Source organism: Scyliorhinus canicula, chromosome 15 (genome assembly GCF_902713615.1).
Source record: "Scyliorhinus canicula chromosome 15, sScyCan1.1, whole genome shotgun sequence".
In the NCBI taxonomy this organism is placed as follows: Eukaryota; Metazoa; Chordata; class Chondrichthyes; order Carcharhiniformes; family Scyliorhinidae; genus Scyliorhinus; species Scyliorhinus canicula.
In genome coordinates this window covers 128152339-128170344 of record NC_052160.1, presented here as the reverse complement: position 1 = coordinate 128170344, position 18006 = coordinate 128152339, and the positions used below count along the sequence as shown (strand labels likewise).

Below are 18006 nucleotides of genomic sequence, written 5' to 3'. Positions count from 1 at the left end.
ATGATCTGCCATGATCATAATGAATGGGAGAGCAGGGCCGAATGGCCTCCTGCTTCTATTTTTTCATTTATGTTTCTATGTTAGCAATTGTCGCACTGAGTCATTAATGATGGACTCTGCACATTTCATCCTGTATTTTATTGCACAGGCAAATCTGATTAATACACAAATGATATACTGGCAATTATGTTGCAACCCTGGACCCAGCTGCTAAATATGTATATCTGACAGCTGTTGCTTATATCAATGAAAAATTATGTTGCATTAGCCACCTTACAAAACTAGGACAATACATTGAATGTTTTCTAGTGTTCATTATGGTTTTAGATGACCAAAGTACTCAGTGCTGATATGCGAATGCACAGGTAGAGTTACATGTAGCACAAATAACAGGTCAAGTGAATACTTTGCAATTGACTATTAAACCACATAGTGGTCATTTATGGGAAACTCTGACACCACCTCACTTTCCCATTTTGCTCAGTGTAAATGATTACAAGAACAAAAAAATGCCCACAAATTGTAACCTTGATTTTATAAAGCTACAAGACTTATAAAAAACCTTTCAAAAGATTCCAATTGAAACTCCAACATCCGAGTATTTAGTTTACTTATTCACATGATCAAGAATGGAATGCAAGATTGTTTTAACGTCAGACTTTTATTCATCCATAGGGTTGTCAAATCAACCTCCATTATCAACATCCTGGCAGTTACCATTGACCAGAAATTTAACTGGACTAGACTACAAGAGTAGATCAGAGGCTGGGAGTCCTGCAGCAAGTAACTCAGCTCCTGACTCCTCAAAGCCTTTCCACCATCTGAAAGGCAGAAGTTAGGTGCGTGATGGAATACTCTCAACTTTCTTGGACGAGTGCAGCTCTAACAACACTCAAAGAGCTTGACACCATCCAGTATAAAGGAGCACACTTGATTAACACCCCATGCACAAACATTCATTCCATCTATCACTGATTCACCGTGGCAATGTGTACCACCCTGCAGGAACACACCAAACCTCCTGAGACAGCACCTTCCAAACCCACAACTGCTACCATCTAGGAGGATAAGGGCAGAAGACACATGGGAACACCACTACCTGGAGGTTCCCCTGTAAGCCATCCTGCAATGGAATAATATCACTGCTCTTTCACTGTCACTGGGCCAAAATCCTTGAACTCCCTCCCCATTAGCACTGTGGTTGTATCTACACCACATGGACTGCAGTGGTCCAAGGAGGCTCATAATAATCTTCTCAAGGGCAGTTAGGGATGGGTAATAAATGCTGGCCTAGTCAGTGACAGCCAGATCCCAAGAAGTAAAAAGCTTGACTCAAGTCTATAGCCTGACAAACTACTTTGATGATAGCTCTTTCAAAGAACCACCAGAGGAACGAGGGGCTGAACAGCCTCCCCAGGGCTGTATGATCCTAAGAAAGGTACTGCATAAATAGATCCTCTTTCTTCGTCTCCCTTTTGTTCAATTTAAATTTAGCTAAGTTACATATTCCTATTTTTATTTTCATTGCTTCTCCTTACCCTATTACCACAGATCTCGACTGGCTCCCCATAGGGCCTCGGTATACAGAACACAATTTGTCATTTTCTAACTCGAGTCAAGGCCAATGGAATGGAGGAGCTGGATTTCCTTACATACAAACTCCTGCACACAGAACTGTCCAAGACATACCTACTGCAACCACTGCTCAGAAATAAAATACCAGCTGTTACATGTCACGGCGAAAAAGAATCTAATTTCAGAACCTTTTCTTAAAAGGTGAACATATAAAGTATAAAGTGCTTAAGCTTTTCAACCTCAATGTTAAATCAGACTTTCATCAACCTCAGCGAAGGGTTTAAAGCAACTCAAGATGAAAGAAATCCAACAAAAAAAACTCAGCTCAAGATAAAACAAGTGACTCGAATTGTAGGAAAATGTTTACAGGACTCTGGTCCAATTGCTGCAGTAATTTGTTACTCACTTCCACCCAGTTATGTAAAGGGCCTCAATCTGAGCCAACATCTCATCGCTATTAGAGCCCTCTGATATCATCACATGTGGCAATGCATTCATATTATCTGCTTTCCATACAGTTTATATTTAGTCCATCACAAACTGTTCCTCAGAGAAATGCAAGTAAGTTTCAGCCTGGAAACATCCATCAACGTCAATTCCTCACACTCAGTACAGCTTTACCAGTCTGGCACAACACCGAGGGCCGAAGGGCCTGTTCTGTGCTGTACTGTTCTATGTTCTATGTTATACTCATCACTTGTGGTCACTGAACTATTTTAGCTCCTGGTTCGACAATGCCGTGATTTTAAAATTCTTGTCCTTGTTTTCCAATTTGTTCAGCCTCATTCTCCCTGGCCTCTTGGCTTAATCAATGGCAGCTCTGTCTTCAGCAGCAGCTCTGTCTTCAGCTGCCTGGGCCCTAACCGCTGGAATTCCCCTTCCTCAGCCTCTCTTAGGGCTCTGAGAAACACAACAGCCAATTTACACACAGCAAGGCCCCACAAACAGAAATTAGATAAACGACCAGCGATTCAGTACAGTAGACACAATTTGGGGCATACATACACAAATCTTTGAAAGCGACAGTACAAACGGAGGTAGATGTTAAAAGGTAGATGTGATCTTTGGCTTTATTAATGGAGGCAGAGTGTACAAATGCAAATAAATTATATAAAGCCTTTAAAAATCAATGGTTAGGCCTCATTTGGTGTAGCTGGTCCAATTGTGGCTACCACACTTTAGGAAGGATATCAAGGTTGACTTAAAGAAAATGCAGAAGACATTTACTAGAATGATACCAAAGGTGAGGGATTTGTGAGCAGTTTTAATTGCAGTGTTCAAAATCGCACAGATACACACAATGTCTTGATCTGGAATGAACTGTCTGAAAATTCATTTATTAGCTATGGAGAACAGAAGGATTGCTGCACTAATTGGACTGAACAATCTCCTTCAGTATTGAATCATTCTATGATTCTGCTTTAATGATCTTGATTGAGGGATAATTATTGGCCAGGATACCCAGAACTGCCTTGACCTTTTTCAGAATACTGCAGTACAGTGGGATCTTTTTCATCCACCCAAGACAGCAAATGGGGCCCTGGTTTAACAATCATCTGAAAGATGGCACCACAGACAGGGCAGTAAAATTCCCTTTGTACTGCACCTGAGTGCCAGCACAGCAGCAAGCTTCAACACCAGGCCTTGTAGTGTTATGGTTGCTGATGACTGATGCAAATTCCAGCATGAAAAATATGAATTGAAAACACAACCAAAGCACGGACTCCAGAAGACAGAATTGAGGGAAAAAAAGGATAACAAGTTTATTCTCAAGCAATCAGCCCATGAAATGAAAAAAATAACAGTCCTGGACATGTTATGGCACAGTGACAATAAGATAAAAAGCCAACTGTTCAAAAGAATAAAGGATGATCTTATCAGAGAGTTTACATTCAGACCCCTAATCAGCACTCATCTGGAGCTTTACCATTGTGAGGCAATCCAGAACGAGAGGCCATCGTTTTAGGATAAGGGGCAGCAGATTTAAAACAGATGAGGAGAAACTACTTCTCTCAAAGGGTCGTGAATCTGTGGCATTCATAACCTCAGTGCGGTTGGTGCAGAGGCATTGAATAAATTTGAGGCACGGAATTTTAATTAGTAATGGGTTGATAGATTATGAGGAACAGGCAGGAAAGTAGAGTTGAGGCCGAGAGGAGATCAGCCACAATCACACTGAATGGCGGAGCAGGCAGGAGGGGTTGAATTGCCTACTTCTGCTCTTAGTTCTTACTGACATTTTCAAATATCCAGAGATCTGCAGCAAAAATGGGCAAACAGAGCAGAGGGGCAAATCTGCGATGATCCAGCTGAAAAATAGAATAGTTGCAGCAGTTGAGTGGCTGACCTCTCGTGTTTACTGACATTATATAGGACTACGACACAGGTCATAATCAAAGTTGCTAAAAGAAACCAATGATTTACTAACTGAAGGTGAAAGGAGACGTGCATCAAAAGGGACGGCTTTTTGCACATTCATTAATATGTGCATTTGTGCCTGGCCTCGTTTAGTAACGTTTCAAGGAGCAAGAGGAATAAAGAGCCCGCCTGAAAACATTTCTTAATTTGAATAAAACCAGCCAGGCTGCTTCACTGAAAGCAGAATCTCATTTCCGTGACAAAGTCCAGCAATGCCGCTTAAGAGATCTGGTGCAGATCAAACTGGATTGTCGCTTATAAATCCTGGGTTATTTTTATAAAGATGGTTTGAAAGACAATGTTGTAATTCTGTCTCTACTGCAGACAGGGAGATGTGGGTGTAACAGTCGGATCACTTCATTAATAGCAGAGCTGTAACACTTGAGCATACTTGAATCTTTTTGTCTTGGACACTGATCTTTTAATTTATTTTTAAAATTCCTTTTAAATCAAATAAATCCTTCAGAAGGTAAAGAAATAAACTCAACAGCAGTAGCTTAAAATTGAGAAAATTGTCTCGGAACAAAATCCGTCTAAGGGAATAATTTACGATATGCAATTAATTATGGATTAGGAGTTGCTGACAATTAGTATTATTCTGACAGCCTGAAATGGAAGCACTAGAATAGTGAAATGATCCAAAATCATAAAAGCAGGAGAGGTCTTATAGGTTACTCCAATTCAGCTGAAAATTGATAATTACCGATATATCACATACTGCATGAAAAGAGTAATCTCAGATCATATTATTAGACACCGAGTATCCTTTTATTATGAATCTTCAGATGCAATTACACTCACGATTTTATGCATCAAAAAACTGTCTGCATTCATGCAGGTTTAACATAGAACATAGAACAGTACAGCACAGAACAGGCCCTTCGGCCCTCAATGTTGTGCCGAGCCATGATCACCCTACTCAAACCCACGTATCCACCCTATACCCGTAACCCAACAACCCCCCCTTAACCTTACTTTTATTAGGACACTACGGGCAATTTAGCATGGCCAATCCACCTAACCCGCACATCTTTGGACTGTGGGAGGAAACCGGAGCACCCGGAGGAAACCCACGCACACAGGGGGAGGACGTGCAGACTCCACACAGACAGTGACCCAGCCGGGAATCGAACCTGGGACACTGGAGCTGTGAAGCATTTATGCTAACCACCATGCTACCCTGCTGCCTCAGATTGAGATATAACCTATTATGGATACATTACTGATTGACTGAGTCTCAGCTCAACAATTGAACTGAAAATGGACTACATTTGGTACAATTTAATATTGTTGTTCAAAAGCTGAAATATTTTGGATGCTAAAATAAAAACAGAAAATTCTGGACATACTCAGCAGCTAAAGTGCCACAGTATTTTCTACTGCCTCAATGGAGAGCATTTCAGAGAGGTAGCCTGCCATCTCCATTTCTTTCCAGTGATCCGGAAATAGCGCAATAGTGAGTGAAGGTGCACCTAAGTAAGTGAGAGCGAAACATGTACCTACTCGTACACTGATAGTCTGAAGATAGTCACATCTATCAACCAATTATGGTTGCATTGACGTTGGGGTGAAGTACTGTTGCAGGAAAGCGGAGTATCCCTTTTGATGTTGCACGATGCCTCCAATGCCATCACTGAGTATGCTGCTGATTGAACAGTTGACCACATAGGCAACCACATATGTGAAATGTAAGTACATCACTTCTCCGATTGTCACGCTTTTAACGTGGTCATTTTGACTGTAGTAAGTGAAGTGAATTATCAGAACAATCACTGTCTGTAGTTGGACAAGTTTGCTGAAAGGATAAGGCAGGAATTTTCAAACAAATGCAAGTTGATTTCTTTTTATAACAGCCAAATACTGCCAAGATGTTCTGTCCTGAATCAGGAACAGCGTCACCTGAGGACACAGTCAGACAGCTGAGTTGCAGTCTCAGTCAGACTTTTAGAAAATATTTATAACCACTCGCTTACTCAGTCTCTCTGGCATTCTTCCAGCTTCCTCATTTATTCAGGAGCAGTACTAATCCAGGAGTAGCTCCTACAAAGGAACTCATTAGGTTTAACTCTAAAATGAACACAAATGCTTTATTGAATCGTCTGAAAAGCCACTGCTGTATTAGAACAAGCCATCAGTGTTTCTGACAAAGGGCCAGTGTCCACAGGAGTTTAAATTTCTTGCAACTTCCGTCATAACAGATCCCTGCTATAGGGCATTCAGTTTTCATTTTCCTTCCATGCCATTTTCACTTCAAGGTCAGTTAAACAGGTAAAGCTGCTTGTGGGTTACAATGCTTACGCACTACAGGCCACATATTTTAATACTGGAGCATCGGCTATGGCTTAGTCTGTACTGTGGATCAGTTGATAGCACCGTCATTTCTGTGATAAAACACGTGGGTTAACTTAGCTGAAGAACTGGAGACATGATGTCTACAATCCTTGCAGATAGGACAGTCCAGAGAGATGTTTTTTGGGGGAGGCAGGGCTAATTTCAAAAAGCAGATAGTGAAAGGCAATAAAACCCATCTATCAGATCAAAGAGGAATTGGTAAACTAGGGAAAATTTATTTAAAGGTCAATTTGAGGTCAGCCCAAAACAGGATATGCCGTTATGGAGATCGGTGGAGCGTTGGGAAGTTCGCGTTGGGAAGTTCTCTGAATTCAATTTATATGGGCGTTTCTACTGAGCGTTAGTTGCAGTTTGGATCTTGCATGGTTTGCAGCTCACAGGGAAGATTGCCAAAGTAAATGACCATTAGATAGACTTGCACTGTAAGCATAGAAAACAACAAACTTCATTATTCACCATGTGGAATGTAGGTGAGGTTTAATATCAAAATTTGCAAGGAAACAAGAGTTGGAAAATTGCCTAGCTGGAAACGACAATAATCGATAGTAGAAGAATCTACAATAGTCCCCCACACAGTCTTTGGCAAAAACAAACAGATCAGCTTGGAAGCATTGGGAAAGTTACTAAAACAAGTGAATGAGGCATCCATGGTCAGGAGGTGATAAATTAGACTTTTACTCCGTGAATAGCTGGAGCCAAGGAGAATTTTGAAGCAATTGTGGTGGACTGAGTGGTCCCTATAGAAATAAATAACTTGAAGAATGATGCGGCCTTAAAAATAATTTCTGGGGAAAGTAAATCAAAACACACGGTAGCACAGTGGTTAGCACAGTTGCTTAACAGCTCCAGGGTTCCAGTTTCGATTCCCGGCTTGGGTCACTATCTGTGCAGAGTTGCCACGTTCTCCCCTTGCCTGTGTGGGTTTCCTTCGGGTGCTCCGGTTTCCTCCCACAGTCCAAAGATGTGCAGGTTAGGTGGATTGGCCAAGCTAAATTGCCCCTGGTGCCCAAAAAGGTTAGGTGGGGTTATTGCTTTATGGGGATCAGGTGTAGGTATGGGCTTAGATAGGGTGATCTTTCCATAGGCCTGTGCATACTCGATGGGCTGAATGGCCTCCTTCTGCAGTGAAAATTCTATGATCTATGAACACGCGCAATTACAAATCATATTTTAAGTTGTTTCAAAAAAAATAATTTTTATTGAAATTTTTGAAAAACGTATAACAACCAAACAGTAATAATAACAATAATAAACACCCCCGGACCCGTAACAACGCATATGACGAGCCCCCCCACCCCCCCCCCCCCCCAAACCCGATGAACAACAAAATAAATTAAATTAACATAAACCCCCCTGAACCCCCACCCCCTTATCTCGCTTCAGGATCAGGGAAATCAGCGCCCGTGACATAGTTGGGGCAAAACTCCCCCCTCCCATGCCTCGTTAAAGGTCCGAACCAACAGGTGGCCCAACAGGTCCGCATATTTTATATAAAGTTCAACCGGGAACCCATCTGGTCCCGGCACCTTCCCCGACTGCATGTGACCAATCCCTCTAACCACCTCCTCCCTTGGAAATCGCAGCCTATTCAAAAAGTTCTCTCCCCCCCCCAACCCGCGGCTCCGACCAGTACAGTTCCCTGTAGAAGTCCCTGAAGACCCCATTAACCTCTACCCCCTCCCGCACCACATTCCCACCCCTATCCTTCACTCCACCAATCTCCCTAGCCACGTCCTGCTTGCGGAGCTGATGCACCAGCATCCTGCTCGCCTTCTCCCAATATTCGTAGACCGCTCCCTGCGCCTTCCTCCACTGTGTCTCCGCCTTTCTGGTGGTCAGTAAATCAAACTTAGCCTACAGGCTACAGCGCTCCCCCAACAATCCCTCCTCCGGGGCCTCCGCATACCTCCTATCTACACTCAGCAGCTCCCCCACCAGTCTCTCCCTCCTCTCCCCCCTCTCCCTATGGGCTCGGATGGAAATCAGCTCCCCCCTAATCACTGCCTTCAGAGCCTCCCACACCATCGCCACCCGGACCTCCCCAGTATCATTGGCCTCGAGGTACCTCCCAATACATCCCCGGACGCTCCTACACACCTCATCAGCCAACAACCCCACGTCCAAACGCCAGAGCGGGCGCTGGTCCCGCACCTCCCCATCTCCAGATCCACCCAATGCGGAGCATGGTCCGAAATTGCTATAGCCGAATATTCGGCATCCTCCACCCTCGGGACCAGCCCCCTACTCAGGACAAAAAAATCAATACGGGAATAAACCCTGTGCACGTGGGAGAAAAAAAAAAAGAGTACTCCCGAGCCCTCGGCCTCCCAAACCTCCAGGGATCCACCCCTCCGATCTGGTCCATAAACCCCCTCAACACCTTGGCTGCCGCCGGCCTCCTGTCCGTCCGAGAACTAGAACAATCCAGTGGGGGATCCAGCACCGTATTGAAGTCCCCCCCGCCATGATCAGGCCCCCCGCCTCCAGGTCAGGAATGCGGCCCAACATACGCCTCATGAAACCAGCATCATCCCAATTTGGGGCATATACATTTACCAGCACCACCCTCTCCCCCTGCAGCTTACCGCTCACCATGACATATCTGCCGCCACTATCAGCCACCATCTCAGACGCCTCAAACGCCACCCTCTTCCCCACCAGGATCGCCACCCCCCCCCCGGTTCTTCGCGTCGAGCCCTGAATGGAAAACTTGCCCCACCCACCCCTTCCTCAGACGAACCTGGTCCGCCACCTTCAGGTGAGTTACCTGAAGCATGGCCACATCCGCCTTCAGCCTCTTCAGATGCGAAAACACCCGGGCCCCTTTGACTGGCCCATTCAGTCCCCTCACGTTCCACGTGATCAGCCGGATCAGGGGGCACCCCGCCCCCCTCCCCCTCCGACTAGCCATAGCCCATCGACTGCTCGCCCCTGGCCAGCACCCCCCACTCGGCCCGTTTCCCATAGCGATAGAACCTCACCCCGACCCGCACCAGCTCCTCCCTGGCCATTCCAGCAGCAACCCGGTATCCCCCCCCCCCCCCCCCGCCCCCAGGCAAGGACCCCTCCTAGCCGCGACACTCCCTCCATAGTACTCCCGTGAGCCAGCTGACTTCTGCTGACCCCGGCAGCTCCCGCCCTAACTCCGACCCCATCCGATATGGGGTCACCCCCACCCTGCAGCAGCTCCTTGGCACCACTCCAGCGCGGGAAAACGGAACTCCAACCCCCTCGTCCCGCGGCGCGGGAAACCAGAGGAAAGCCCGCGCTTTCACACTGCCCCACACCACCCCCCCAACACAGCTCCCAAATAGCAGTCCCAGCCCATCCACCAACCCCGTACAAAAAAAACAGATCCCCAACACCCCCCTTAAAACACAAAACCATAACCAACACCATCCGAAAGCAGAAGAAAAAACAGAATAGCCAGCAACAGCATAAACAGTGATAGAAAAAACCCCCACAGTCCCCAATCCCTAGTTCGAGTCCAACCTTTCAGCCTGCACAATGGCCTACGCCTCCTCCGGGGACTCAAAATAGTGATGCCGGTCCTTGTAGGTGACCCACAAGCGCGCAGGCGGCAGCATGCCGAATTTCACCTGCTTGCTGTGGAGCACCGCCTTCATCCAGTTGAACCCGGCCCTCCGCTTAGCCACCTCCGCACTCCAGTCCTGGTAGATGCACACTACCGAATTCTCCCACTTGCTGCTCCTCACCTTCTTGGCCCATCGCAGCACACACTACCGGTCACTGAACCGATGGAACCACACCAGCACCGCCCGCGGGGGTTCATTCGCCTTAGGCCTCCTGGCCAGTACTCTGTGGGCCCCCTCCAGCTCCAGGGGCAGATGGAAAGATCCTGCCCCCACCAGCGAGTTCAGCATCACGGCCACATAAGCCGGCAGGTCCGACCCCTCCAGCCCCTCCGCGAGGCCCAGGATCCGCAAGTTCTTCCTCCTCGACCGAAACTCCATTTCCTCAAAACGATCTTGCCACTTTTTGTGGAGCGCCTCGTGCACCTCCACCTTCCCCACGAGGGCCGAGACCTCATCCTCGCACTCACAGGCCTGCTGCTGCAGCTCAGGGATCGCTGCACCCTGGGTTGTCTGGGTCTCCAGCAGCTTACTTGTAGAAACTTTCAAAGAGTCCAGCAACTCCACTTTCAGCTCCGTAAAGTAGCGCAGAAGGGCCGCCTGCTGCTCCTGCGCCCACTGCCTCCACTCCTCGGGGGCTCCACCGGCCGCCATTTTGTCCACCTTCCCCTGCTTTTCCAGGGGAGCTGCTGCCGTTTTTTTCCTCGCCCCACTCCAGGTCCGCACCATAAATCCCGGGGATATTACTCCAGACACCTTCACACACTGGGAATCGTTGAACCAGCGCCGTTTGGGGCCCTTAAAAGAGCCCAAAAGTCCTACGATAGCGGGAGCTGCCGAACGCGCGGCTTAGCTCCGCATTGCCACCACCGGAAGTGATCAAAATCATATTTTAAGTTACTAATAGTTGCTTGTTTTATTAAAAAGTTAAATCCTGCGGTAATGTTCTATTGGCTATAATGTGGCATTTGCATTTATTTTTAAACTGCTAACAGTCCCTAACCAAATTGCAACACAGGATACTACCAAGTGAAATAGCAGGGGCAGGTAATTATTGACAGAGGGCAAAATGATTTAGTTTAAGATACGTTAAAAACCAGTAAACTGTAGATGGAATCCAGTGGCATCTTGTACATTCCTTGTAATATACACATGGAAAATACAACTGGATAGTAATAGTGACAGGAAACCAATGAGGAATGTGTGGGTTTGTTGTATTTTATATTTTCCCCGCGTCTTGACTGTGATAGAGAAATACAAACATGATTCATTAGGTAAGCAAAACTGAACTTTATTTCCGAATTAGAACTGACTGCTAGCAATAAATGGCTGAGACTTGAATTCGGAAGGCAGTCAATTACAAACTGCTGAGTCCGTCCCAAGTCTGCGATATTACAGAAAAGAAGGCGATTCTTATACATTATAGGATCAAGATAACATGAATACAACTTGGTCAGGAATTTGATCGAAAGTAAAACATAAGTAATAATCGTTACAATGGCGTCACCTTGCTGACCTTTAGGGGACTGGAGTTTCATATCATTATCTTGTCTTTGTTTTAAGAAAGGGAAGAATTTGTTTAGGAACAGGAAGAGACAGTTGTTCAGCTTGTTATTTATTGAGACTGCTTCTAGGTTCAAGCCTTATCTAGACTCTCAGAGTCACCCAGTTCTCAGGACATGCTGTCTATGTGTATTCTGGATCTGTGCCTTAGGTTATGTGAAAATCCGTTTAAATTCAATTGTACTAAGACGACTTGACTAGTTTTCCCATCATGCAATTATTTGCTTCACACAATACCACAGGTTTACCTTGGCCAGAATTTCAGTGGAGTGGCAATCACAGTCGGATTGCCACTCCTATGAACTTCCACTTAAATACAGCCGCAGATTTCTTGCCTGACCTTAAGGTTCGGTCAGGTGAGAATAGTGTAGTGGGTTCCAGAGTCCTTTTGTGGAATGCACGTCAGGAGAAAAGAAGCCATGTCCCCTTATTTTACAGTATTCACTACCATACAGTGGTTAAGTTTGATGGTCCCAATCACTTAGCAAAGCCAAGGAGAAGCACGGTAAGCGGGTAAATCAGGTGCACAATGGAACCCTGGGAGCAGGGTGGGGAGAAAGATCAGCAGTGGGCCGGCCACTCAGTGGTGGGGTGGGGGTAACTACATTGCCCTCGACATCTGATGTTATGGGCCCTTGTGTTCTGTATTGTGGATTCCTGCCTTATACTGAGTTGATTACCAAGATTTTGCCCCTCTGCTGAGTCATACAGACTCAAAAAAGGAACTCTAGTTTCTCTCTCCACAGTTGCTGCCAGGCCGGCTGAGTCTTTTTAGCATTTTGTTTTTATTTGTTTGGAGTCAACCTGTTTTGCGACTGTTATTTGAACACTACAGCAAACTGTGGGCCTCCCAAGTTAATACTCAGATATTGTTGGTCTTTTATTACCTCATGGCTCATCAAAAGTACTGGTCATGGATTTGACAAGGGCTACAGACTCGACAAACCACATTCGGCTTTGACGGTAGGATTCAGACCACAATCACCCAAGGTTCAAGGGGTAAGACCTACTTCTCCCTCAGGAACATTTTGAGGCATGTACGGTCTTGCCCACTGATAGGTTAGGGGAGGAGGTTTGTCCAAAGATGTGGGTTTTGGGCCGCCTGCAACACACGCAAGTAAGAACCTGAAGCTCCACTGTGACCAAGACAAGTATTGGGGTTCCCATCACTGCAGGGGACACCAAGCATTCGGAGTGTGTACTAGGTGTGTGCTTTCCATTCTGCAGGTATTGACTGACATTCCTTGTTAAAAGGAAACTGTGTGATTGTTTGAGACAAAGGAATGCACTTCAGGGAACAGCAAGTTAAAGTCTGTCTGAGGAGGTCAGAGAGAGAGGTGTTGAAATTTGTAACTGACAAAATTTGCAATTGACAAACTGACAATTAATTGCCAGTGAAAGATATTTCTGCACCATCATTTTAGCACACGGTCATGTTCTGGATTTCCAAGTATCAGTTCCCAGGTCTTGGTTATTTCACTCATCTTTTGGAAAATATATTATAAATAGCAGAAAGGACAGAAAGCATGAATTCTTACCTGAGCACGAAAGTTCGAGATGGTCGTAGTTTCTATATCCTTCTTCCCCAATATTTCCATTTTTACTGGAGTGTTGGGGAAGTTAAAAGCAAAGTAATCTAAAAAGTCTGGCAGATAAGCTGCTGCTCCATGTACGATGGCCATTACATAGTGCGCCGCACTCTTCTCATTTTCACTGAAAGTCAAAGCAAGAAATTCTTCAGCAAACCTCTCCATCTCCATAGGAGACAAGAAAGAGAGTTCGTCCATGTAGGCATGGAGCACTGGTGCACCACCATTTGGTTGATGCTCCACGTGAATGAAGTGAGCGAATTTAGAGGAACCTGTCCGCAAGAGTCCCTTGCGTACACAGTGGTCTCTGTGGGATAAGTATGGTAACTGTGCACCTGAAGGGATAGTACAATTGCTCATTTTTAGATCCAACCTGCCAAGCTGTTCAATATGTTCAACGGAGGCTTTGCTGATTACACTCAACTCGTCAGAAGAACCATGCCCCAAAGTGTCCAGCTCAATGTGAGTGATTCCCGCACATGTAGTCTGCACTTCTTTGTTGTACATTTTTAGCCGCCTCGGTCGCTCACCTTCCCGATGTTTCTTTTTCTTCTTTTTCTTTGTTTTTTTGCCCAGGTACTCATCTGGTCGCCGGCTTTTCCCATTTTCATCGGAGCCACCTGTGATGGGGAATAAATTCCAAGATTGCATCAAATCTATACTGTACAACACACATTCAAACCCAATGTCTCGCGTTTCCTTCTCAAGGTTATGCAAAGGCAGAATCAGTGACAACAAAGGAATGACCCGATGTTAACATGCCTGGTGAAATAGGATTATGTGGTGTTATCTAACCTATTATGGTGCAACAGGAACAATTCTACTGTATAGGAATAAGTTTTGAAAAATATTCCATTTAGCTGGGAATGCTCAGTAATCGATTATTCTTTCTCCTGGATTAGATAGAAAGCAGTTGAGGCAAAGACATTGTATGTTTTCAAGGAGTTACATTGAGCAATTGGGGCTAAAGGGATCAAAGAGCATGAGGGAAAGCATAAACAGGTTATTGAGTTGGATAATCAGCCATGATCATAATAAATGGTGGAGCAGGCTCAGAGGGCCGAATGATCTACTCCTGCTGCTATTTTCTATGTTTGTAGACTTGTTTTTAACATAGCAGGAACGAGGAAAGCACATTTGGCTTGTGGTTGAAGCATTAAGCTTAGTTGATATTTCTGACTGACCCAGGGTACAAACTATACATACAGCTTGGAAATGAAAGAATGTTAACATTTAAGCTTCTGTTAGCGCTGTCTGTGTGAAACAGCAGGCTAAACAATCTGATGCATCAAGTCTCATTATACATTTAGGAGTTAAATTCCTGATTTAACACACAACTTTAAATATTTTAATCAAGGGATGCTACACACCAACAGACAAGTTTACAAGTTCCCTTTTGAAGTGTATACTGTCAGTATTATAGATTTGGAAAATTGGAATCAAGTTTCAAATGATGGGAACATATTTGGCTGCCTGAAGTTCTCATGAGACGTGAACAGGTGTCATATTGACTTGATACTCAAGGTCTGCAGATTAACCCAAGATATATTTCAACATTACAGGACATTGTATAAAACAATCTTGGACAAGGAAGGCCATATGGCCCATCATAATGTGACTTCCTGTCACTGCTTTGCTACTAGCTGGACGATAATTATACAGATGCTGTTGATTTTTACTCTCTAGAATCTATTAATTCCTCTAGATTTCTACCTCCATGAAGTACTCACATTGTCCGTTCTACCTGCATTTTCTACAATACATTTTATCTGCCATTATGGAGTACTTTATGTTGCCTACATTATTTTGTAATTTAAAGTTACCTCTTCAGAAGCTACCCACCTAGCTCACTGTGAAACCCATGAAATATTATTACTAAGTGACTGCATGTGCCTGTAAGTCATTTGAATTATTTTGTATTAAATAATAATGTAAAATGGCTCACCACACCTATACGGTTAGCAATGGAAAACATTGATGTTTAGTTCCAAGATGGAAGGACAGCACGGTAGCATTGTGGATAGCACAATTGCTTCACAGCTCCAGGGTCCCGGGTTCGATTCCGGCTTAGGTCACTGTCTGTGCGGAGTCTGCACATCCTCCCTGTGTGTGCGTGGGTTTCCTCCGGGTGTTCCGGTTTCCTCCCACAGTCCAAAGATGTGCAGGTTAGGTGGATTGGCCGTGCTAAATTGTCCTTCGTGTCCAAAATTGCTCTTAGGGTTGGGTGGGGTTACTGGGTTATGGGGATAGGGTGGAGGTGTTGACCTTGGGTAGGGTGCTCTTTCCAAGAGCTGGTGCAGACTCGATGGGCCGAGTGGCCTCCTTCTGCACTGTAAATTCTATGACATGAAGATGTGAGGTGGCATGGTGACACAGTGGTTAGCACTTCTGCCTCAGTGTCAGGGACCAGGGTTCAATTCTGGCCTCGGGTGACTGTGTGGCATTTGCACTTTCTCCCAGTGTCTGTGTAGGTTTCCTTCGGATGCATCGGTTTCCTCCCAGATCAAAGATGTGCAGGTTAGATGGATTGGCCATGCTAAATTGTCCCTTAGTGCACAAAGATCTGTAGGTTAGGTGGAGTTATGGGGTTACGGGGATGGAGCAGGGGAGTGTGTCTAGGTAGGAGGGTGCTCTTTCAGAGGGTTGGTAGACTTGATGGGTCGAATGACCTCCTTCTGCACTACAGGAATTCTATGGTTCTATGATGGAGAATATTGTTTATTAATCTCAAAATTAGACTAAAACAAATTCAATCACATATCCACTTGTGTTAGGGTGAAGGGATATTACTCAGTATTTAAAAGATAATTTAATTCAAATAGATTTTTCATTGCATGCAACTTAATTTCATCAGCACTGTAGTCCAATTTCCAAGAAGCACATTCCTTTAACTGGAGACTGAAATGATGCATGCCCCTCAAGCTGGGCTTATTCAGATATAACCCATTGTGTTGCTCACATGCAGACACCAGGAACAATTTTAGCCTATACCATCAGTCAGAAGCCCATGGGATCAGGTACCACCCTAGCTTTGCATCCATTCTATTTCACTACACCAAAGTCAGTGAAGGAATGAGTGGAATGGAAAACCAATGGTTTATCCTTTCCTGTGGGCTTCCCTCACCAAAATTATCCCTCGCATCTCCAATGTTTAACCGTAAACAGCTGTGCCAGTGCAGCGCAAGATATACAAAGAAAAACACCCTGTGTTGCTTTTCTAACAAGACACTCTACCCTATCTGTTGACTATCCAGAGCAACTCAATTCAAAGGCTTGAGATTTGTAGTAATGTCGAGGATACAAAGGTATAATAGCGTCGTAAAAAACAAAATCTCAGGTAGCATTTCTGGTGAGTAAAACAGAGTTAATATTTCAGGTCTTTCGTTTATTCGTTCATGAGACTTGGGCGTTGCTGGCTATGCCAACATTTATTGCACATCCCTAATTTCCCTTGAGGGGGCAGTTAAGTGTCAACCATATTGCTGTCTGGAGTCACATGCAGGACAGACCAGGTAAAGACATAGAAACATAGAAAATAGGTGCAGGAGTAGGCCATTTGGCCCTTTGAGACTGCACCACCATTCAATATCATGCAAATTCAGTATCCCACACCCAGTTTCTCTCCATACCCCTTGATCCCTTTAGCTGCAAGGGCCACATCCAGCTCCCTCTTGAATATATCTAAAGAACTGGCACCAACAGATTTCTGTGGTAGAGAATTCAACAAGTTCACAACTCTTAGAGAAGAAGTTCTTCCTCATCTCAGTCCTGAATGGCTTACCCCTTATTCTTAGGCTGTGACCCCTAATTTTCGACACCAGGAACATTCTTTGCGCATCTAGCCTGTCCACTCCCATCAGGATTTTATATGTTTCTATGAGATCCCTTCTCGTTCTTCTAAACTCCAGTGAGTACAAGACCAGCCTTTCTCCATATGTCAGTCCTGCCATCCCAGGAACTAGTCTGGTGAACCTTCGCTGGACACCCTCAATAGCAAGAATGTCCTTCCTCAAACTAGGATATCAAAACTGCACACAATACACAAGATGTGGCCTCACCGTGGTCCTGTATAACTGCAGGTAGACAACCCTACTCCTATACTCAAATCCTCCTGTTATGAAGATCAGCATACAATCAACTTTCCTCACTGCCTGCTGTACCTGCATGTCAACCTTCAGGGACATTCCACCATGACACCCAGGTCGTGTTGTACTTCCCTTTTCCTAAACTGCTACCATTCAGATAATAATCTGCCTTCCTGTTTTTGCCACCAAAGTGGATGACCTCACATTTGCCCACATTATATTACATTTGCCAAGTATTTGCCCACTCAGCCAGCCCGTCCAAGTCACCCTGCAGCCTCTTTGCATCCTCCTCACAGCACACACTGCCACCCAGCTTAGTGTTGTCTGCAAACTTGGAGATATTGCATTCAGTTCCTTCGTCCAAATCATTAATGTATATTGTGAACAGCTGGGGTTCCAGCATTGAACCCTGCGGTACCCCACTATTCACTGCCTTCCACTCTGAAAAGGACCCCTTTATTCCCGCGCTGTTTCCTGTCTGCCAACCAGTTCTCTGTCCACGTCAATAAATTACCCCAAATACCATGATCTTTAATTTTGCTCACTAATCTCTTGTGCGACCTTGACAAAAGCCTTTTGAAAGTACAGATACACGATATCCACTGGTTCACCCTTCACCACTCTACTGGCCAAATCCTCAAAAAAGTTCCAGAAGATTTGTCAAGTGTGATTTTCCTTTATTGAATCCACGCTAACTTGGACCGATCCAGTTCCCACTTTCCAAATGCTCAGTTATTTCATCCTTAATAATTGACTCCTGCATTTTCCCCACCACCGATTGGTTAACCAGTCTATTATTCCCCATTTTCTCTCTCCCTCCTTTTTTAAAAA

At 44.9% G+C, this 18006-nt stretch overlaps 1 protein-coding gene across 1 annotated transcript in view; it reads right to left on the bottom strand.

Moving 5' to 3' along the window:
• The window catches only part of LOC119978310 (lysine-specific demethylase 9-like), a 70556-nt gene that overhangs the window by 36607 nt on the left and 15943 nt on the right, over nucleotides 1-18006 (bottom strand). The window contains exon 2 of the mRNA XM_038819846.1: nucleotides 13040-13710. Within this exon, the coding sequence (XP_038675774.1) occupies nucleotides 13040-13710 (671 nt within the window). The remainder of the gene's footprint in view (nucleotides 1-13039; nucleotides 13711-18006) is intronic.